The sequence below is a fragment of the Ananas comosus genome, linkage group 2, assembly GCF_001540865.1.
Source record: "Ananas comosus cultivar F153 linkage group 2, ASM154086v1, whole genome shotgun sequence".
In the NCBI taxonomy this organism is placed as follows: domain Eukaryota; kingdom Viridiplantae; phylum Streptophyta; class Magnoliopsida; order Poales; family Bromeliaceae; genus Ananas; species Ananas comosus.
Window position 1 is genome coordinate 14603115 of NC_033622.1, and position 23769 is coordinate 14626883.

At 39.1% G+C, this 23769-nt stretch overlaps 3 protein-coding genes across 3 annotated transcripts; all 3 read left to right on the forward strand.

The window, feature by feature from the left end:
• Positions 2946-12638, forward strand: LOC109728772 (putative 1-phosphatidylinositol-3-phosphate 5-kinase FAB1C). Its single transcript, XM_020259296.1, has 11 exons — positions 2946-4111; positions 4210-4968; positions 5095-5248; positions 5339-5677; positions 7125-7883; positions 7969-8303; positions 8408-8534; positions 9398-9559; positions 9655-11028; positions 11122-11388; positions 11799-12638. The coding sequence occupies exons 1-11, from the start codon at positions 3726-3728 to the stop codon at positions 12051-12053; spliced, it is 4917 nt and encodes a 1638-aa protein (XP_020114885.1). The 5' UTR covers positions 2946-3725; the 3' UTR covers positions 12054-12638.
• LOC109728779 (HMG-Y-related protein A-like) lies at positions 13079-14652 on the forward strand. Its single transcript, XM_020259308.1, has 2 exons — positions 13079-13635; positions 13781-14652. Exons 1-2 carry the CDS (start codon positions 13585-13587, stop codon positions 14294-14296), a joined length of 567 nt encoding a protein of 188 aa, XP_020114897.1. The 5' UTR covers positions 13079-13584; the 3' UTR covers positions 14297-14652.
• Positions 18194-21300, forward strand: LOC109706901 (plant UBX domain-containing protein 2; the record flags this gene model as incomplete). Its single annotated transcript, XM_020227918.1, is given in 3 exon segments — positions 18194-18599; positions 19481-19759; positions 20751-21300. Coding segments are annotated over 3 exon segments (970 nt in total), but the record flags the coding sequence as incomplete, so codon positions are not given.

Consider the following 23769-nt stretch of genomic DNA (forward strand, 5'->3'; position numbering starts at 1 on the left):
AAATTTATGTTTGGATTTAAAAAAACATTAAAAAAATTAAAAAATAAAAAATTCAACCCCTAAAAAAAAAAAAAAAAAGCCAGCGCCTGCCCCCTTGCTCGCCCCCCACTCCCCTTTGCGCCACGTGTATCAAAACGGCCTATTCATATGTGTATATAGATATAGATAGAGATATATAGATAGAAATATCCTTGCTCCCAAAGATTTTAAAAAAATCTCAAACAGATTTGTAGTTAAAAAATATTAATAAAACTGGCGAATGATTAATCTTATTTATAGAAAATTTAGATGTACATTTTACACCTATTTCTCTTTTTATTATAAGTCGCCCTATTAAATTTAACTATACATGCTAAACATCATTATTATTACGGCGATGAAACTACAAATTTTGTTCTGATTCTAACTGTTGATAGCTAATAAAATTATTAATTTTAATTAATAACTAAAATTAGTTAAAGATAAAATAATAAAAGCCTTGGAAGATGTTAATAAAATATATAATTGTTTTAATTGTCTATTTCCAGATGGCTTGTAATTTTCACTTAACACAAAAAACGAAGAAAAAGACAATGATATTATAAAACCTTGAGAGTAACATTAAAAGGAACGTAGGCATAATGACATCGTCACTATTTGCTATGTGACAAAACCATCCAAGATATTTAATAAGACATGAAAAGGATAATGTCAAAAAATATCATGCCTAGTGACAAAAGATGATAATAATAACAATAATAATAATAATAATAGCAATTAAGATTGATTTATTATTAAACTTGCCTAATCTAATAGGTTTTAATACTATTACATTACATGAGTAATTTTAGATTACATGTACGTAGTTAAGCTATAATAATAATTCTACTTTTTTCACCAATTTTAATATTTGTACATCTTGAACAAGGGAAAGCTCTTACGCTCCCTGTGTATTAATGCTTGCAAAATTAAATTAATGTATGCGCTATTCTAAGTTTTAACGCATGAAAACAGTAAGATTATGTAAGTTTTAATACTTTTTAAAAGATTCCAACTCAAATTATATGCTCAATAAATATTATCTACATTTATGTGTACACAATGTTCGTGAATTGATTGATCTCTCTTTTGATTTGAAAGAATCCGAGTTGATCCAAATTAGCAACTTGATGTTTGCGACGTGTGAATAAGACTATTTTTAGGGAGTGACATTTTGTATTTAATTTAGCTTGTTGCATCCAAACTTAGATATTTCTAAGTTAATTACTAGCTAGCTTAAAATTATGTCCATTATTTTTTGTGTTAAATCTATTTGTGTTTCATAATCGTTCAAACCTTATATATATATATATATATTTTAATTAAATTATTTACGTAGTTTGTTTTTAAATAAGTGTATTTGTCATCTAAAATACATAATTTAGCTATTGATTAAGTGAAGAAAGTACTATACCAGTGGAATAATATTACTTGGAGAGTACATATAACTTCGCTAAAATATGGTTTAAAATTGATTAATGCTACGGCCTACTCGGTTTACATTTAAGTGGTTGATTGCAACCATTTTTCTCTAGTCAATATCATCTTTCGCTTTCGTAAACCAGATTTTTCTAAAATTTGTATAGTGACATTTTGCGGGTAAAGATATATATTTTTTCAGAGAAAGACACATAATAATATAATATGCTATCTATTTTATACATTTTTTGCAACGAACTCATCTAATAATTTGAAATAATTACATTTCAAAAACAGGGCTAAAAATTTAATAATAAAGCTAATTAATGTCTATTTGCTTTCATTGCCTGTTTTTTTTAATTTTACGCTTGCATGCATGATGCTACTTAACCATACATGCATGCGCGAAAACATATTTTTTTGCTAAAAAAATTTAAAAATTAAATTATAGATTACCAATTATCTATCATCATCCACGCACACATTTCATTACATAAAATTATCTTCGATCAATAGAACCAAAAAGAAAAAACAATATTAAAAACAAAGGTGTTTTATTATTATTACTGCTGTTGTTGTATTGCAGGTGAATTGCATTTAATACCTTCATTAACAATACCACCCATTTTTGGTCCCAAACCGTACGAATACATCACCGTGATTTTGTACGCAGAGTACAAATCAGTGTACAGCAATACCAAATCAACCTCACCAACCCATGCATAAAAAAAAGAAAAGAAAAGAAAAAAAAGTAGGGATTTAAATATTTTTAAATTTTCTTTAAAATGTTTTAAAATTCACTAGCATGTGGTGAGGGGATTCTCCGCGTTTAACTAACCAATCGTATTATGCTAATTAGAAACCAAGCCTAAGCCACGTAATTAATTTGTAAGTTAAAAACTATCACAATAATTTATTTTAATTATTATCATATCTACATATTTGAGCATGTAACTATCACGTGATATAAAAATCTCTTTAAACTTTGGTTAGATTATGTTACGTTAAAATTCTATATATCTCGGCTTATTTAATTTATTAATACTCTACAAATTTTGTTATATATTATTATTTAGATTCTAATTTTTAATTTTTACTTGATAGCTGTCAAGCAAATTATTTTTGGCGCAAAACTTTAGCTCAGATAATTAATTAAAATAAATTAATTATTCATCTAATGCGACAATCTACAAGGCTACAATGCGGCGTAAACTTTCCGACCAATAAAAACCTGCCACGTGTTCGGACGGAAGGAAATTCTCCGATACATTTTGCAGCGGATCCGTCGCCCGCTATATCTTTCTTACAGCGGTACAGTCCCCATCGCCCAATCCCTTTCCCGCACTCTTTACCTAAAGCCCCAAAAAAAAAATCAAAAATGGAAAATAAAAAAAAATGTATATATAAATATATATATATATTTTATATTAAAAAAATATCTTAAATATGCGTACAATCCATTTGACCTCATAAAGAATTAAATCCGATACCATATCTCTTTTTTTTTATCCCCACCGCTCTCACCTTTCCTTTTCCCTTTCCCTCCCCCCTCTCTTTATATGCTCGTCTCCATGGTGAGCCCAAGATCTCTTCTCCGTTCTCGCCGGACGATGAGAGCCTCCGCCGCCGCCGCCGCCGCCGGGGACCGTAATGGAACTCTCGCGTTCCTCCTCCTCCTCCTAATACTCCCCCTCATCTAGCGCTAACTCTCGCGGGCGCGCGAGATCCCCTCGCTCTCCCCCGTCTATGGTCGGAGAGCCGCTGGGGTTCGTGGAGCAATCGGGGGTCGGTTAGTGTGTTTTGCGCTCCTGTCGTCGTCATCGTCGTCGTTGTTGTTGGTGCTGGTGTTGTTGATTTGTTGATCGCGGTTTGTCCCGATTCGGTTTTGGAACGGAGGGGTTAAGAGTTTCGGGTTTTGAACGCTTTGTGTTCGACGTTTTGCGTCGATTGCGTGAGCGTATGTGTGTGTGTATATAATATATTAACCTCCCACTTCTTCTGGAGAAGTTTTGGTCTTTCAGGAGTGGCGTTTGTGGGATTTCTTGCTAATAATTTCCGAGATTTGGGGTTTTTGGTGGTTGCCTTCGGTTTTCTTTTTTTTTTGGGTTGCGAAGGATATAGTTATAGTGGGTTTTGTTACAGATATAGCAAATTAGTGTGTTAATTGTAAGGAACGGGTAGAGAACGAAACCCAGGGGAGGGTTGTGGCGGGTAGGATCTGCTGGGTTTCTTTACTGATTGGTAGCAGTTTCGGCTGATTGGGAGTAGCAGAAATATCGGTTTTTGAAATGTTTCGAAGGGTCAGATCTTGCATCTCTTTGGAATCTCTGATGAACGGCAGCCGGGAGCGCGTGATGTGCCACGCGTGCCGGGCTTCCCTCACCGTCGCTTCTCGTGTGAGCAGTTGCAGGAGCTGCGGCAGGGTTTTCTGCTGGAAGTGCATGGAAGGCGGAGGCCAAGAAGAGCTGCCAGGATTGTGCAGCTCCTGCTTTCGAGCTGTGAGAGGGAGCGGAGAACCAGTAGAGAAGCAGTTCGACGGAGAGGAAAGCCCTTTGGTCTCTGCCAAAAGCTTTCCTGAGTCGCCTCTGTCGAGATCTGGGAGCAGCAGGATTCCCCAATCACCGAGACCACGGCAGTTTCCTTCTCCACTTGCTACTTGTTGCTCCTCCGTGAGGTAATTCATTAATCTTTATAACTTCTTCTGTTATAGGATCATAGGAAACTTTGATAATTTCTGTAGTTAACGTGCAATCGGCTTGCGAGTATTAATAGGAGAGAAGAAGACGGAGAGGATGAAGATTCTGGGAGGCAGTTCCTTACGCGGGTGAGTTCGTTCTCTCGTGATATTTGGGATACAGATTCCATCAGTATGAGCACTGGGAATGAGATGTATAGTGTCAGTTCAAGCCTCTTTGATAGTCCTTATAGGGAAGCAGAGTTGGGGGATATCACTCCCACCTCCAGAAGGACTGCTTCGTTTGGTCAAGATTCTCCTACTTACTCGAGAAAACTCGATGTGGAATCCGCTGAATTGCCAGAAAATACTAACAGCTCCATCTACGACGATCTTTCGTTTTACCGCAGCCAAGAAAGCCAAGAGGCTCAACAGCCGTTTGATTATAAGAGCGATGAGCAAATCTGGTATCCTCCTAAACCAGAAGTCGAGGAGGATGACATGGAAACTGGGTTGGTCGATGAGGATGATGAGACTAGTGAGCCAGGGAAGTCCTTTAGGCCGACTAGCTTCGGTGACGGTGCACATGGTATAAAGGAGAAGAATAACGAAGTTCACAAGGATGTTCTAAAGAATGCTGTGCAGGGGCATTTTAGAGCTCTTGTGGCACAGTTAATGACAGAGGAAGGCGTCTCTTTTAGGATTGAAGATGATCAGGAGAAATGGGTACAGATCGTCTCTTCATTGGCATGGCAAGCTGCTAGCTTTGTGAACCCGGACACTAGCAAGGGTGGCAGCATGGATCCTAGTGACTATTTGAAGGTCAAATGTATACTCTCGGGGAGTCCAAGCGATAGGTAATATATTTTTTTTCCCTTTTATTTATGTATATTCATTAGCTTTTGCATGATTCTTTCTGAAGATTTTTTGTTTGTTCTTTTCCATTTATTGATGTGAAACTAATAAGAGTTCATTCTGCACAGCACCCTTATTAAGGGGGTTGTTTGCTCTAAAAACGTGAAGCACAAACGCATGATCTCGCAGCATATGAAGCCTAGATTGCTTCTCTTTGGAGGAGCACTAGAGTACCAGAGAGTCTCGAATAAGCTGGCTTCTATAAATGCGGTTCTTGAACAGGTTATATATATTTCTTGGTCTTAGCGTTAGCGTTAGTTTGCTTTTGATGTTTTCGCTCCTCTATATTTGATTCTAAAGATCTCACTGCAGGAAAAGGAGCATCTTGCAATGGCTGTTAAAAAGATCGAGGAACGTCGACCTAATGTTTTACTGGTTGAAAAAAGCGTCTCTTCATATGCACAGGAACTTCTGTCAAAAGATATTTCTTTAGTTTTGAATATCAAGAGGAAGCTTTTGGATAGAATATCACGGTGTACGGGCGCTCAGATTGCTTCATCAATTGACAATGTTCCTTTGGCAAAGCTAGGACAGTGCGAAATGTTTCGGGTAGAGAAAGTTAAGGAATGTTCATCTGGAAAGGATCCAGGCAACAAGTCCATTAAGACATTGATGTTTTTTGAAGGCTGTCCCATGCGTTTAGGGTGCACGGTAATTGATAAACTTCCTCTTTTATATTATTGAAACACTTCAACAGTTCAAATATGGATATATTTTGACTTGAGAATCGCCTTATTTCATTTGTTGACACATCATTAAATGGAGGACTTTGATGTGTCATAATTAGGTAATAGATCTGACATCAACTTAACCCTAGAATTAGAAACTATTTTTTGATTTACCAGTCACTATTATTTCGCCATAAAGATTTTTTACATTTTTCTAGATTGTAATGGTTGCCAAAATGTATATAAAGCTGATAAACCATGCAGAAAAAGAACTAATATTTCAATTATTGGATTACTACGTACATATATGTTTTTCTTTCAACTCGTATGCATATCTAGGTATATCTATTTATATGTTACATACATGTATAATATAGGTACAGATGTTCAGATATTCACATATGTATATATTATAATATGTATGTGTGCGGATGTTCTCTGGAGCATGATTGTTATTTCAGGGCTTGGTAAGACTAGAATTATTTAATTACACTACACCCAGTAACACTAAAGTAGGGAATTGGCTAGTGATCCATTTGATAAAAAACCAAATAAGTGTAGCATCAGTTTAGATTAGATTCAGTTAATTTATGTCTAAAATTTGTATTTAATTCAGACTCCTAATTAGTCTAGATCTGAAAATCGAGTCATTTGCGTTAAAGTTTTGAAATATCAGTTGGTCATATTATTGGGTTTATCCCTATGGTTGATCATGCTATAGTTTCCACTTCAGTAGTGTAAACTTATTTGTTGGAACGAGAGTTTGGCCTGATGAAACTGTTTAAAGGAATTTTATGTCACTCTTTTCCTATGTCTGACTTGATTTCAGCTTTATTTTGGATCCGAAATGGCATAGGTTTTTATTGATTTTGTTATACTTTGGCTCTTCGTTCTGACATGTCATCAGTAGGTTGTTGGAAGATCAGAATTATCTTTAGTTTCTCATGCCTGGCTTGATTCCAGCTATGGTTTGGATCTTTAGCGAGATTTTCTTAGCTTCTCTGGTTTCCAGTTTCTTTTATGTTATGCGGATAATTGTCCTGAATAATTGTTCATTTTTGGCATTAGCAATGATGATTCTGTGGGGATCAACCAGCATTAGAAGTAACATTTTCTGCTTAAGTTGACCGTGGGAGCATTTGCTGGAAATAGTTTTATGATCCAAAAGTATATGGAAAGTTAATACTTGCAAAAATATTTTTCTACCAGGCTGTACAGATAATATTAGCTCAATTCCTTAACAGAAGATGTGGGGTTTAGTGGTAATAGTCTGGTCATTGAATGGGTTAAATGTAATTTTTGATATCTTAAGTTTGCACTATGCTAATGGTGCTGTTTTTGAGGCAGTTTTCTGCATTTTAGTCATTAATTTTCTGCATTTTTTTTTTTCGCATTTTGTTGTATGAATAATTGTCTAACACTTAATGTAGGTTCTTCTAAGAGGCACAAGTTGTGAAGAACTAAAAAAGATTAAACATGTAGTGCAACTGGGAACTTTCGCAGCCTATCATCTATCACGTGAGACCTCATTCCTTGCAGATGAGGGTGCTACTCTACCCAAGATTCCTTCAAGACCATTAATTTATGATCCACAAATGCGTCAGGGTGCAGATTCTTTTGTCCCAAGGGCTTGTGATCCTAATACACATCCAACTATTGGGGGCAAAAATCTAGATGGGTCATGCAGCAAACCCTTAGAAGGCATTGATCCGTACTCAAATTCATCATCCTCGAACAAAGATCTTTTGCGGACTGGTTCTGAAGAGAAAGTGCATGATTTCTCCATTAAGCAGAGGGGTTCTAGTAATTTTTTTTACTCGTCACCTTTAAATGAGCCTCAAATTGATGCTCACACACATCGAGTTCATGCCTTGGAGAGACCAGAACAGGGAAATAACTCAGAGATTCAGTGGCATAATCGATCAGATGATGAACATAACAGGAGGATGGAACTTGATGATCAGAGATTCAGTGGCACAATCGATCAGAGGATGGAACTTGATGACTATCAGGAGTTTCCTCGTGATTACTTCTCAACTGCTGACAATCACCAGATCTTGGTTTCTTTGTCAAAAACTAATACGCAAAAGGGCACAGTTTGTGAAAGGTGGCAGCTCATTCGCATGAGGTTCTATGGTAGTTCAGATAAGCCACTTGGAAGATTTCTACGTGAAGATTTGTTTGATCAGGTAATTTCATGTTTTATGAAGTGTGCTTTTTTCCAACAAAGTTATAACATTTCCATATCTGATATATATTCCTGCTTGTTATCAGGCATCTTGCTGTCCATCTTGTAAGGAACCAGCTGTTGCTCATGTTAGGTGTTATACTCATCAGCTAGGCAGCCTAATTATTAGGGTGAGGCAACTTCCCCAATCAGAGAAGTTGCCTGGTGAGCATGATGGAAGGATATGGATGTGGCATAGATGCCTCAAATGTAAACTTGAGAACGGGGTCCCACCTACGACACGGAGAGTAGTCATGTCTGATGCTGCATGGGGGCTCTCTTTCGGAAAATTCCTGGAGCTAAGCTTTTCAAATCATGCAACAGCCAACCGAGTTGCTAGTTGCGGTCATTCTCTTCAAAGAGAGTGCCTACGTTTTTATGGGTATGTGATTGCTTCGAAAAAGAAAAAAGAAGATACTCTCTTTTCCTCAAAAATGGCTTCATAGGATTTTAATTAAGATTTTCTTTTATTGTATATTCTGGCAGGTTTGGAAGGATGGTTGCTTTCTTTTACTATTCTCCTGTAGACATTCTATCTGTTTATTTACCACCTTTGTTGCTGAATTTCACTTGCCAGAATTCGCAAGAGTGGATGAGAAGAGAGGCAGAAGAGGTATGCTGTCGAATATCTTTTAGGCTAGACGTAAGGAGCCCCATTCTTCCCACCTAAATAAAAAACAAACAAACGGCAGGGATGCCACCAGGATGGGTCATTTATGAACAGTTCCCCGAGTACTATTCTTATGGTTTTTAATCTTGAACTAACTTGTTATTGGGCTTCACAAAACCTTATTAGAAGCAGCAGTTTTGGTAAACTTTTGATGGGGCCAAGTTAGATGTTCCTTGGCATGATATTTCGTATTTTTTATGGGCGGAAACCATTGCTTCTGATGGAACCTAATTGAAATCAAATTAAATGTTAGTTGGAGCATTTATTGCTTCTGAGGGAGCCTAATTGAAATCAAATAAAATGTTAGTTGGTGCATTTAATCTAAAATATATAATTTTAGCCAGCTATATCTGAAAAAATTGAAGTTGACGGGGCCATTTTGTAATACCCTTACATTTTCATCTTTATTAAGAACCCATTTTGATTCTGTTTTCAGGTAGAACTCTACGCTATGAAGTGTAGTTTGAGTAGTGCTATTATTGATTGATAGAAGCACTATACTTGAATCCAGCCAATAGCTTCACTCTGCCGTGGAGGCAGAAGCTCCTGTTCGCAGAAGCTTCGAACCGGTGCTTTTGCTTGTGGTGCTCAGAATCTCAATTTAGATTCATGCTGCAGCAGAAGTTCCGGCCTCCAAGTGCTTGAGTAGAAGGGGCTGCTGCTGAAAGCAGAAGTGGGGCCAAACTGTCATCAAGCCCTGTTCTCTTTCACGACTCCCGAGTTTCTGTTAATATCAGTGCACTAGTCAATTTCTGCATATGTGCTTTCATTAGATAAGTTAATTTCTACATACATACATTCATTAGATATCCAAGAGATTGGAATGCTTGCATGCTGAGGTCTCTGCTGTGCTTCATCGCTTTGAAAGAAATCTATCAACTTCTGAGGATGTACCTTTAAAGATGGGCATTTATAGACACATTAATGAGCTGAAGGATATGCTAAAAATGGAGAAAAATGACTATGATGTAAGCACCATCTTGTATTTGTTTTCTTGAATTTTTTTTTGTTATTCTTTGTAAATCTTGCACTTCATTCTCTTACATCTCCTTTGTTTTGATAGGTCTTGTTGCAACCACTGACATCAGAAAATATTCAGCCCTCCCAAGTATCTGTTGAGATTTTAAAGCTTAATCGTTTGAGACGTGACCTCCTCTTTGATGCTTACATGTGGGATTGGAATCTATGCTCTATAGATTCACACTCTAAAGGTAACGATTATACTAGCAAAGATAATCCACTACCTATAGACAAGAAGCTAACAGAGTGGAAGTTTGGGGAGTCCCGTAAAGATGCGAGCCTTGCAAACCTGCCTGAAGAAAACATAACGAAGTCCTCAAGCCTGTCAGCAAGTCTGAGGAAATCAAGTCTATCTGAGCATCAAGAGGAAGTAAATTCACAAGTTTTAGAGTGTAATTCCAGCAACGCCGTTGAAATGGACTTGCCAATTGAGTCCGTTGAGAGTTATGTGGGCCAAGCTGGCCTCAATAATGAGCGACCGCACATTGCTGAACCGATCACTGTTTCAACATCTTTGGAGAAGCTCCCTTCAAATTTGTCAGAGAAGATAGATTTGGCGTGGACTGGTTCAGGGCGGTTGGGAATGGACTCACCAAAAGGTAGTCCTGTAGATGATTCTGTTAGATCTCTTAAATTGATTGATAACCCACAATTCAGTAAGGTAATATCTCCTGTTCGAGTTTATTCGTTCGATTCTGCTACAAGACTGCGGCATAGAGTACACGCCGGATTATCACCCCCTTTGCATTTGTCTTCTCTGAAGTTAGTTGATTCTTGTGGGAAATTTCTACAGCCAAACATGCGAAGAGCCTATTCTCAAAGGGCTCCCATGGGACTAGAAAGACTGAATATACCTTGTATTCAAAGACCTGTATACATCTCATCACCATGTCATATGAACAGTGATGGGGCTCGACTTCTACTACCTCAAATCAGTTCTGATGAAAATGTTTATGTTGCGGTCTATGATGATGAGCCCACCAGCATAGTATCCTATGCTTTGGCATCCAAAGAATATGCTAGCTTCCTTGCTCGACCACCTGATTTGTCCGAGGATCAACAGTCTCAACCTTTTAGATTTTCTTTTGATGATGAATTTTCAGATCCTGCCGAGAAAACAAAGTTCTCCGTGACGTGCTATTTTGCGAGACAGTTTGACATACTTAGGAAAAGATGCTGCCCAAACATGATGGATTATATAGCTTCCTTAAGCCGCTGCAGGAGATGGGGTGCTCAAGGTGGTAAAAGCAGTGCTTATTTTTTCAAGACATTTGATGAGAGATTTATTGTAAAACAAGTCACCAAAACGGAGTTAGACTCTTTTGAGCAATTTGCTTCCAAGTACTTCAAGCATTTGGAAGATTCATTTTCTTCTGGAAACCCAACCTGCCTGGCTAAAGTTGTCGGCGTTTATCAGGTTTACCTTCTGCTATATTTAATGCTGAACTTGTTTAGTTGTAGGTTTAACAGTATAACATATATTATACTAATTTTTTCTCTGTGGCATTAGGTTGGTGTCAAGAGTGTAAAAGGAGGGCGGGAATGGAAGATTGATTTTATTGTGATGGAAAATCTTTTCTTTAGTAGGAAGATATCGAGGGTCTATGATCTAAAAGGGTCATTGCGGTCCCGCTATAATCCTGATACTTCTGGTGACAACAAAGTTCTCTTGGATCTGAATCTGTTAGAGGCGCTTAGCACAAAGCCTATATTTGTGGGCAGCAGAGCGAAGAAGAGATTGGAAAGAGCTGTGTGGAATGATACATCCTTTCTTGCGGTATGCAAACCCTTCTGAACTCACGCTACTCATCTAAAAATGTTTTCACAGATTTCTTTTCCTTTTCTTTTTTTTTTTTTTTGAGGCCTCTTATGTTTGACCTTCTTTCTACTTAAAACGTTACTTTTTCAAGTTCCAATCATTCGTCCCCTAGACTAATGAAATTTTCTTGGTGTCATTCAAATGATACTGTTGATAAAGGTCTTTTGGGTTTTGACGTCAGTTGTTTCCTTTGTTCTTATATTGTAACCACTAACCTTCCATCATTTCCATGTTCACCCTGAAATTGATACGTTAATGCTATTTTACATGTTTTATATTTTCCAGATTAATTGTAACACAAGTTTTACATATCATAACAAGAAAAGAAAGTAATTCCTTGATAGTGCCTCTGGATTTTATGGTTGCAGTCTATTGGTGTCATGGACTACTCACTCCTGGTCGGCATCGACGACGAAAAGAAGGAGCTTGTTATCGGAATCATCGATTACATGCGACAGTATACATGGGACAAGCAATTAGAAACATGGGTAAAGGCCGCGGGCATCCTCGGTGGCCCGAAAAATACATCCCCAACAGTTATATCCCCGATGCAGTACAAGAGAAGGTTCCGGAAAGCCATGTCACAATATTTCCTTCCCGTTCCTGACGAGTGCTCTCCTTGAGGCCCTATTAAAGGGATTTTTCCCATCCGGCGTGCAGAGAGGGGAGCTTGAGAGGAGGTGAAGGAAGAGAAATAGACTTCTGTTGTTTCATGATTAGTTCTACCATTTGAATCGTCATCCTAAAAATATGCTGCAGAAGGATCAAGCTCTCTGTGGACATACAGAAATGCAGTGTCCAGACGCTATCTGGTAGGGTTTCGATCCGTACACATTCTTTTTTTTCTGTGGGACGGTCAACATTTACCGGCAAAGAAAGGTGAAATTCTTTGATGTAATTTGGCCATTACAATATATATTGTCCATAGATAATCGCCTTCCCTGTTGATTCGCCTTGTTAATTCTTTGAAGGTAATTACGAGACTTTTATGTCCAATCACTCGCCCGGTTAATTTTTAATCCTCTCTCACTTCTAGTACTCTTCAAAGTCCGAACTCTCTCTCTGTTTTTTTGGAGCAGAAAACTTGTTAGTTTCTGCCGTCAAATGCTATTGCTTGTCATGATTAGTTATGGAACAAACACCGAAATCATGAACTTCAACATTTCAGGTTGTAGTTTGTTGTAACAGGAGCTGATATTTTTTAGCCATTCTACATTTCTGATAATCTTTGATTATTACTAGAAGTCTCGAGTTCTGACATGCGAGCTCTCGACGGTAATCATACAGTTGCAAAGGAACTGCATGCTAGATTGCAGTTTTGAATCGTCGATATATTGTAGCTAATATGGAATGCTGCGTTTATAGATGGTTGATGCCATGCGTTGGCATGTACAAATAATTCATGCATCTTCAAAATATCGCATTAGGCACAATGCAAGAATTAGCTTTGTATTTGTGACACCAAGTAATTTTTCATCCTCTCTCCTTTTGTTTCTTCATACAACAGGGAATTGCTTAGTGTTTGTTTTTAGGCACTTAAATAAGTACTAGGCATTTCTTTGTATCATTCTGTACGGGTGCGAGACTGATGCCTGGGCCCCACGCATGTGCGGCAAAGCAGGGCGAGCAATAAAAGCGTATGTGGAATCGTGGATCCAACCCAAAGCGCTCCAACCCATTTCAAAAATTTGGAGCACAAATTAAAGAAAGGGGGAAAAAAAAAAAAAGAAGAAAGAGAAAAAAAGAAAAGGAGCGGTATCACTTCCCAAATAAAGCCGAGGGAGAGGACGAAATATAAAAAAAACCAATAAAGGCGACGCTTATCGCCATCCCACGCCAGCGATCCGCGTGCTCCCAGATTCCACCAATCCTTACTCTCCGATCTCTCTCGTGCTGCATCATCTCGACCGCCCGTTGACATACCAATACGAACACCTCCCTCCCCTTTATTTATCCTCTCGCATTTCTGTGTTTTTTTTTTTCCCCCCTTTTTTATCTTAATATAATAATAACTTTCCCTTTTTATTTCTTCTCCTCTTCACCCCCCATTCTCCGATCCATCTCCCAACCCCACCGTTTCAAATCCTCCCCTCTCTCTCTCTCTCTCTCTCTCTCTCTCTCTCTCTGCTACGCAAAAGGAGCTTAGCTTCATCCATGGCTACAGAAGAAGTGAGCAAGCCCCCCTCTCTTCCTCCGTATCCTGAGGTAACTAGTAGAAACTCTCTCTCTCTCTCTCTCTTTCTCTCTCTGTGCGTGTGTGTGTTTTCTTTTGTCCTGAGATTGCAAACCCTAATTTTGGTAAATTTGGTTAATTTTGGTGTGGTGGTGGGTGGTGGGGGTGGGGGAGTAGATGATCATGGCGGCGATAGCGGCGCTGAACGAGACGAACGGGTCGAACAAGTCGGCGATCGCCAAGTACATCGAGTCCAAGTACGGGGGGGAGCTCCCGGAGTCGCACGCCTCGCTCCTCACGGCGCACCTTGCGCGCATGAAGGAGAGCGGCGACCTCCTCTTCCTCAAGAACAACTACCTCCGCCCCGGCGTCGACACCCCACCCAAACGCGGCCGCGGCCGCCCTCCCAAGCCCAAGGTCCCCGGCTCCGCCCCCGCCCCTGCCGCCGCCGCAGCCGCCGCCGCCTCGCCGCGCCCCCGCGGCCGCCCCCCCAAGCCCAGGGACCCCCTCGCCGCCGCCGCCGCCCGGGCCGCCGCCGGGATGCCAAGGCCCCGCGGCCGCCCCCCCAAGAAGGCCCGCGCCGCCGATGTCTCCGCCGTCCCCGCCGCCGCCGCCGCCGCCGCGCCGGGCGGTAAGCGGGGCCGGGGGAGGCCCCCGAAGGTGAAGCCCGCGGTCGCCACTGACGAACAGTGACGATGGGGGCGGGTGGCTTGGTTAGGGAAGGTGGTTAAACCCTAATTATTAATCCTTTCAATCTTATCGTCCTTCTTATCCTTCTCCTTGTTGTTGTTGTTGTTGTTGTTGCTGTTTAGTTGTTCCTTTTTTTTTCGTTTTTCTTCTTATTTATCTCCCTCTCTCTCTCTCTCTCTCTGTTTAGATTCTCTCTAATTGTTGGATGGCGTAGGATGCAAGTGGTGGGGGTGTTGTTGTACTCTAGCTTTAGATGATGATGATGATGCATGTATGTACATTATCCGAAACCCTAAGCTGACCCTTCTATTGAAAGCGACCGAATTAATTAATTATTGACCCCTCCTCTTGTTGTTTGACTTCTTGTTTGCTTTGAAACATGGGTCTAGTACGCTGTACTTGTGTGATAATTGCTCCCTTTTCCATTTTTGTAGTGAGCAACATGATATGTGTTTTCTTTGCTTGGAGGCCTATATTTAATTTGATTGTGATGCATGCTTGCATTTGTGTTCTATAACAATGTGCTGGTATTGTTATTATGTACGTAAAAAAAAAAAAAAAAAATTACTGCTCACAATTGTGTGTGGTGTGTGGAATTTAGCTGTAAATGATTATGCTTTCATGAGCGTGTAAACATGTATTACAAGGTATGGTGCCTTTGATTATACATTCGTGTAAGTTTGTAGTCGCTACAAGAGCAAATTTTACACGTTGTGTGTGGACTGGAAAAGCGGGGCCATTATGAAATTGTTTTGCAGTGTTTAGGGTTTTTTTTCCCCCTTTTCGTGTGCGTGTGTTTGGCAGGGCCGAGGGCGGGAGTAGGGTTGTAAGGGAAGATTGGATTTCTCTTTATAGGAGGGTCGACTTGGTATTACATAGTTGTTTGCGTTGATTGTAGATGTATCGAAGGTATTGTTTGATTGGACATACCAGATAATGTGATTGAGTACTGGGCTAGAAGATTAAGGAAGAGTTTATTTAGCAAGGATTTAGGATAAGCGTTACTTGGGAGAAGTATACTCAATCTTTCTTTTTGTAAATCAAGGCATCAGGAAAGATTAGTCTAATCTTTGTTAGGTGAGATTCATTAGGTAGAAGACAAATTAGCTTGTGTTTAACAATTGCAGCTTGCTGAAGGCCAATTAGCTTGTTTAACAATTGTAGCTTATTAAAACAAGTCCAAATGGGAGCTAGTTATTCTATCAAGAAATCTTTTTTTCTACACCTGTTTTAGGTTTCTATTTTTTTATTTATCAGATGTGAAACTTCTTTTGAAAACCATTCTGTTCCTTAGTACAATTTGGCACCTCTCTTGTTTAGACTTTAGAGTGGGCCTGGTTCTGTGATCACTAGAACGTGTACTCCTGGATAGTGCCTTGTTCTGTTTCAAGTATGTATCAATTTTTTTCCCCTTTTTTTCTGGGTAAAGTTTGCTGGTCGCTATTGTTGAGATAATGTGCTTACTCCTGGTTATTTTGACTAATTAAATTCGGAAGTGAAAGCTTTGTGCTTATGGGTTCCACATTTGGTTTGTGTACCACCTACCAATTTTTCTCGGTTGTTTCTAGGCTCATGAAGACCCCATGAATATTTATTAACCAGTTATTTTGCAAGGTTGGTAATTATTTTTCTTGTACTTATAGCTAGATATTATTGGATCACCCTTTGTTACGTACGTGTCGGTGTCGATGTGGCTTATCTGTTTTGGCAGAGGTGGAGGTGCATAGTTGAAAGTCAGAGTTCATTTATTCTCGCCTGTTTGGATTGAAAACATGTTTGATCTGAATAAGGAATTTTACCTGCTAGACTTGGAGCTGATATAAAGGTGTATCTCTTTTTCTGGTGTCAGTTGCAGTTTTTTTTTTTGAAAATTTATGAGGGAGAAAAGGATCAAACTCTGAGGCTCAGTGGTAGAGAGACTTGAGAGAATGTTCATCTGGACAAGTTTTTTTAGTTTCCTCTTTGTCCTCGAGTCTTTTCAGCAGTCCATGTGATGTGCGTGTTGTTGGCATGTTTGTCTGAGTTATTTCGGAATGTGTAGTGTGGAGTTCTTTTAGTTGAGGCGTAGATGTACAGCGAACGTGTTCTTATCTGCAGTGTAAGAATTGAAATGATGCTTAAATATGTGTTCTTTCATTTTCACCAAATAATGTATGACTATTCATGGTTAGTTCTTTCCTTTTCATTTTCGGAGGACCGTCTTAATTTGTTGACTCTAGTAGAACATCTGCTGTACTTGCAGAGGTCAAAAGATGCATTAATGCATCTTCACTCTTTACAGTATAAGATGGTTGCTTATCTTTGGCAAGTGTAGGATGTGAATGTGTTCATTGTGCGTTTTTATTACAATTATTATTATTATCTTTTGATCTAGTTACGTGGTCTGTTTAACAACAGTTTTATCCCAAAACTAATCCATTTATATTGAATAGCAGCGTGGGGAAAGCAGTCATAGAGGGCCTTAACAGCCCAGTTGTTTTAGTGGAGCTTTTGAAATAAGCGCAAGAACTTTTAATTAGTATTAGAGGAAAATCTCTTTTAAAACATGATGTATCAGCTAACTGATGTCGCATCAAAAAAAATATCGTTTTACAAATTCAACGAAGAAAATAGATTGCAAAAATGGTACGTTTCAGATTGTTTTATATTGTATGTTTTTGCCCATTATTATGTAAATTGCAACGTTGAAGCGTAAATTTTGGGAACATGTAACTAATTATGATACTCTTTTGATAATGAAAATTTACATATAATCTCTCAATTGAATAGAAAATCTGTACTGGCAATAGGAAAAACTGTATTTAGTCTCTAATACTGGGAATTTATAAATTTGCAAAAGTTAAATACAGATCTTAATTATTACTGGCTTCGTTTCCTTTGGAAACAAAAAAAAAGAAAAGAAAAAAAAGAGATATTAGCCTTTGTTTGAGAGATTATTACACGAAGATTATATTAGGCAAGGTGAGAAAATACGATAATTTATTTTTATAAATAATATCAGACCTGTATATCACAATAAATAGAGTAAAATATAATATAAATTTACACACAATTTGCAGCTCCTTCTTACTTAAGAGGCATTTGATTAATAAATTTAAGATTGGACTGCAAATTAAGTTTAATAAGAATAGAAATATTGATCTTACGTACTCCTGAGCTTAAATTCTCGAAAACAAATTGTATTTATAATTGTCCTAACTCATCTATTTTAGAAGGGCCCGCAATTTTGTCTACAAATAAATAGATGGTAAATATGATGTTAAACAAAACTATAGTTTCCCGAGTCGAAACTGCAAATAGGCCTCTTACCATGGCCGGGCCCACTGAAATGCGCGCCAACGACAACTCCGAGGAGGATCTGGAGACTGGAGACTGGAGAGCGCGTTAAGGACGAGCCACGGGTCAACGACTCCCAGTTTTTCACCCACACTCCCCCCCACCCCCTTTTCCCTTCCCCCATAACCCCATCATTCCCCTCTCTCCTTCCACTTCTAAATCTAATTCCCCAAAACCCTAATCCCTCTCTCTCTCTCTCTCTCTCTCTCTCTCTCAACAATGGACGACGTGAAGGATAAAGTGAAAGGCTTCATGAAGAAGGTCAACAACCCCTTCTCCTCCTCGTCCTCTTCTTCCTCCTTCCGAGGCCAAGGTCGCGTCTTGGGCTCCGCCGCCGCCCCCTCCCCTTCTCCCTCCTCCTCCTCCTCCTCCTCTTCCTCTGTTCCTCCTCCGCCTCCGCTCTCTACGCCCCCTCTTCCCCCGTCGTCCAACTCACCCCCTCCAACTTCAAATCCAAGGTACTACCAATCGCCCGCTCGATCTCTACTCCTTCCCCTCGATCGATCGATGTGTTGATCGACCTCTCTTTTCGATTTGAGTTTTTTTTTTTTTTTTTTTTTTTTNGCCTTCCTCTCCGGTCGCCGCGCGCGTCGCCGCGTTCTTGTCGGCGGCGCCCCCGCCCCCCGAGGGCTCGGTGGAGGTGGTGAGGAAGCTGCTCGGGAACGTGGTGCGGGAGCCCGGGAACGACAAGTTCCGGAGGATCCGGATGGGGAATCCCAAGATTAGGGAGGCGGTGGCCGACGTCGGGGGAGGGGTCGACCTTTTGGAGTGCGTGGGGTTTAGGATCGGGGAAGAAGACGGCGAGATTTGGGCGACGATGGGGGTTCCGGCGGAGGAGCAGGTCGCCGTGATCAGAGAGGCGTTGTCGTTGTTAGATCGCGGGCGGAATTCGGAGGAGTCCTCAAAGTCGCAGGCAACGTCGGATGTGGCCGCGGAGAGATCTACCGAGCCGAGGAAGATCGATAGGCGGGTGAGTTCCTATTAAAGGTTCTTTCTTGCTGCTCCCTAAATTGTGCTCTCTACACCGTTTGTTCATTCCCACTTTGTGCTTTAAGATCTTACGAGGGTTGAGAATTATATAATTGTGTGTATATTTGTTCAATTCCTTGTAACATTCTCGCGATCGTCTAAACTCTCCATGCCTATGCTGCGGATTGTTCTCCTTATCATTTCCTAAGCTGATTGCTTATTTTTGGTGCACTAATTGGCTTTGCCTTGTCGTGGAAATCCACTTGATATAATAATTAGCCAATTTGTAGTGCTGGGGGCTGCGTGCGAACACCGTACTGGGCAGACTCTGATTCTTCTTTCTCAGCACAACATTATTCTAGGAAAATGTAACTCTAGGATCGTACGCCGAAATCCTTTCAACTTTAATAACATGCCTAGTTGCATGACAAGTAATCGTTGGTGTTTTGCTGCCTGGGATGGTGTCAACTTCGGCACGCTTTTGGCTTGCCATGCCCTTGTCACATTACGAACCAGCCATCCTAACATATTCATGACAAACACTCTCTCTTGTTTAAATTTAAAAGCCTTTAGCACCAAGTATTAGTTTTTGCAAATATGTTACCTTGACAGTGGTAATATTTAGAGCTGAGCCATCTAGACCTCTGGCCCTTGATGAGTCTAAGGGAGTGAACTGGTAAATTTTAGGTATGATGGTTAAATATTTCCGTTAGTTTCATGTTAGAATTAGGCCGGTGTTTCTGTTTTTCCTGACTGTGAGTGTTTTTGGAATGATCATCTGCTTAATATACCTAAGCTGCGCTATTAATCTGTTTCAGTTTATAGCTGGTTGCATCACAACTCATCATCTCTTGACTACTTGATAATATGTAAACTCTTTAGGTCCGGGTGTTCTTTTGTCTTCCTGAAAGCGTGCCTGCAGATAGTGATCTGCCAGACTCATTCTATAACCTATCTGTGGGAGAGGTAAAGAGAGAAGCTGATATGCGGAAGAAAAGACTAGAAGAGTCTCGATTGCTTATTCCTAAGTCATATAAGGAGAAACAGGCCTTGGCTGCTCGGAAGAAGTTCAAGAGGACAGTTGTTCGGATCCAATTTCCAGATGGAGTAATTCTCCAGGGCGTGTTTCTTCCTTGGGAGCCAACTAGCGTGTTATATGAGGTATGGTCAAATTTCATCTTGATTGCTTACATCGCAATATCAAATACTTATTTTTGGTCTACGTGACTAAAATAGTAACTTTGGTTAATTAAATGAACCAACTCTAATTCTTGAATAATGAATATTTAAGATCGCATTATCAGTGTGCACGGCACATATTTTTGCTTTTATTGTATTGCTATTGACCAAGATTTGATGTCATAAAATTGAGATGACATAGCACTAAAAGTAACCTCGTTACGTTAACTGTGCTTCTCCAAGATACAGCAAGCAGCTGGGATTCTTTGGATATGAGTTGACTCGTATAGCTTATCTGTTGCACAAATTTTTCTGCTCGAATCATATATTTGAGATGCTAAAGTTGACTTTTTTTTTTTTTTGGAAACACCTGAATGACTTGATTAGTTGGGCTTCGATGGGATTAGATAAAAATGCTTCAAAAACTGGTCATATCGAGGTCCTGAGCATCCTGCTGCTCTGAATTTGCTCTGGAAGTGACTATGGATCAGCAATATGGTTAAGAATTATTTTGGCTGTTTTTATTCTTATCGAAATTAAAGTTATGACAATTGACATTTTAAAATATGGTATATTATTGAATAAAGTTCAGAACTGAAATTGTGTGGTTGAGAATTATTTTCAGCGAGGATTGGCTATGCCATTTAATCGTTGATGCCCCAATTTGAATCGAAGCTACTAATGTCCGTCTGAATAGATATAAGACCATATATACCACGTCTAGTGTAGCAAGTGTTGTGTTTTGCTTCTGGAAATCTGTGACTCTGTGCTGATTAACTTGTACTGAGACTAGCTTTATTCCATTTGGTCATGAAAATGTGAGGGACTAAAATTATTATCTTCACTTGCATACCCAAGTGATCTTCATCATCTCCTGATTTAGTAATGCCTGAAAAATCTCTCTCATTAATGCTGTTATATGTCGGCTTATCTATATTTTTATATGTCGACTTATCTATATTTACTTTGGCAGTTTGTGAGTTCTTCGCTGAAGGAGCCCAGTTTGGAATTTGAGCTTCTGCGACCAGCAATTCCAAAGCTTCGAGCAATTCCTCGCTTCCCGCGACCTGGGGATAAAGCGCCAACACTAGAAGATGAAGACTTAGTTCCTTCTGCGCTACTGAAGTTTAGACCCGTAGAGACGCAGTCAGTTGTTTTCACCGGTCTGACCAACGAACTACTCGAAGCCAGTGAGCCGCTTACGGCTGCAACATCTGTTTCCGATGAACTAAATGACAATGGCCATGATTCTCAGTGAAAAATCTCATATAATTCCATCATTGTGCTTTTTTTTTTTTCCCGAATGATTGGCGATAGATGCAGGTATTGTACTGCAATTCAAAGGAATTTATCATTTTGATGTAAATAAATACTGGTTCACACGCAATGCTGTAACAATTGGTGATGAGCTTCTAGCCTCTTTCCAGCTGCTCTGAATTTAATTTATCAGATATAACTGATGCTAGATGTACTTGTGCACATGTTTCCAAGAGAATAATTATATTTTGAGTGGGTTTGACATTTGGGTTCTCTTAATGAAAGTCATTGATGATCATGAAATTAGTTTCATTGCTTAAGCGTGATATGAACATAATAGTGTTGGAAAACAAGCTACTCTTTTCTGACTTAATAGTTTATGCAATCAGCTCGTGCATAAGCTTTGTTATCAAATGCAAAAGTGTAGGATTAATATACAGAAAAAAAAAGACTAAAATTAGAGTTTCGCCGCTTTGAAGCCCAAATATGTTAAGGCCTAATTTGATAATGTAGTAGCTAGAATCATCACTTCATACTATAAAAAATTCAAAAAATTTGAAAACGTTCGCAATCTTTTCTTCTGTTATGTTTAAAAATTGCTGTTGTAACTTTAACATACTTTTCCGGTGTCGATTATAATCACAATTTTATGGTGTAAAAGAAAGAAAGATCACAAATGCATATAATTTTTTTGATCTATTATACTAGTAATTTTAGACGCCACATTACCAACCTAAAACCTCAATGAACTAACTATAGGGGATCCATGTTTAGGACATTCACATTGTTGAACAAACTAAAGCATTATTTCATCTAAATTCCGCTTTGTGTTAGGATTAATACATAGACTAATTTTTACCATTCGTGCTCACGTGCATGGAGGATATCACTTTATGTTATGCAAGTGATCGACATAATAGGAATACCTAATTCTAATGGTTCCCGCATCAATTGACATTTCATAATTAAACATCTTCTTTCATTGCCTATAAAATGGATTAGAGGATTTACATATTGGCTCGGGCCAAAACCAATTCGGGCTAACCCTTCATTTGGCCCATAAATTGATCCGTCCAATTTTAGGGTAAAGCTACAACCGAATGGGCTAAGTCATATCCAACGTGATTAGACCGACTCAATTTGAGTCGAGCGAGTCAAGCGGACTATACATCTTTGATGTGATCCGGTTGGCTAGTGAAATATTTTGGACTATTTTGTAATGAAAAATATCAGTTGTAGTGGCACAAGATTCTTGCGCATAAACTTGAAATTTTTTTTTTTTTTATGGAACTCAAACTAAGAACATTCAATTTTGATACCATGTTAAATAATTCTAAATATTTACGACATTTTGACGTATGTGATAGTTTCTATATTGAACGACATGAATGACCATGTAATTTGTTTATATGCTAAATAAGTGACTACACGCCCCCGTCAGCAGAAAAGCAAGCCTAGCTACACGTGGCAAACTGAGAAGTACTGCAGAAAGAACCGCATTGAGCGATTCAAGAGACATCACCCTCCATCTTCTTTGAAAACGTGCTTGGAGATAAGAAACGCTAGCCACGAGTTGATCCCACGAGAGGGAGATGCCCATCACATGGGGGTTTAAGTCCATGTGGGGGCACTTCTTAAAGGGGTGCAATAAATATCACCACATCCCTATATAGCACTTAAAACAGTCACTTCCCCTTCCTTTCAAGCCTTCTTACTATTGCGCATGCTCCTCCCCCTCCCTCCTCTAAATTGTTTTGTCACACAAGTAAAGATAAGTGAAGGAAAAAAAAGAAAAAGAAAAAAAGTAAAAAGAAAGAAAGGGAAAGTTGAGATAAAGCCTCTCCAAGAGAGGAAAAGAGTGGAGGTGAAATTAAAATGTGGTGCCCCCACCAAATAGAAAGGATCAATTTTTGTGGCCTCCAATGTGGTCCAAATAAACATGAATAGGATTGAATAATTGAGGCATTCAAGGAAATGTCCTTTATGTCCCTTAGCAAGAGGGGGTACAACATGTGGGTTTGTGGCCATGAAGCTGTAAGTTATTTTTGCATAGGGATTGGGGGGCCCCCCCCATTTTGCTTTCACTCCTTCACATGGCATTGCTTGAATGCTTGCTTCTTAGTACAAGTTTTCTTCATGCATCACATGACTTGATTGAGACCCTTCATGAATCATTTTTGGTGTTAGATCACAAGATTGTAACTGCTAGTCTTTTTGGTTGCAAGAAGTCAATAACTCCTCTTCTTCTTCTTCTTCTTTTTCTTCTTCTTCTTCCTTTTTTCTTGTTTTTGAACATAAAATATCAAAACATATAATGGCACCGTTTGGATTGAGGATAAGGGATGGAATAATCTCTTATCCCCCTTTATACCCAAACGCTAATTTTTTACTCGAGAATAGTAGTTCTCGGTTACTTATAATAACCGGATATAACTATTCCTACCAAAACTTTAATTTTCTATATATAATTGTCCACTATTTTTCTTATTCCATATTATCTATCCATATTTTTCTTATCCCCGAAAACAATCCAATTTTCATCCAAACGCTAATTTTCTTATCCTCATACTTGTACCTATCCCTGTAATAGCTAGTTCTTGCTTACACCCGAACCAAACGTTAGTAGTATATATATATATATATATATAGTTAGGCTGTTATACTATCAGTAGCACGGAGGCCTCCGTGCTACCAAATTGTTTTCAATGATGCGGCTTCTAAATCGACGATCGGCT

Bases quoted from the DNA above. Each gene is read 5' to 3' on its own strand.
- LOC109728772 (XM_020259296.1), top strand. From the start codon at position 3,726: ATGTTTCGAAGGGTCAGATCTTGCATCTCTTTGGAATCTCTGATGAAC. The intron at 5,249-5,338 runs GTTATATATATT...ATCTCACTGCAG, and splicing joins TAAATGCGGTTCTTGAACAG to GAAAAGGAGCATCTTGCAAT. The intron at 11,389-11,798 runs GTATGCAAACCC...TTATGGTTGCAG, and splicing joins ATGATACATCCTTTCTTGCG to TCTATTGGTGTCATGGACTA.
- LOC109728779 (XM_020259308.1), top strand. From the start codon at position 13,585: ATGGCTACAGAAGAAGTGAGCAAGCCCCCCTCTCTTCCTCCGTATCCT. The intron at 13,636-13,780 runs GTAACTAGTAGA...GTGGGGGAGTAG, and splicing joins CTCTTCCTCCGTATCCTGAG to ATGATCATGGCGGCGATAGC.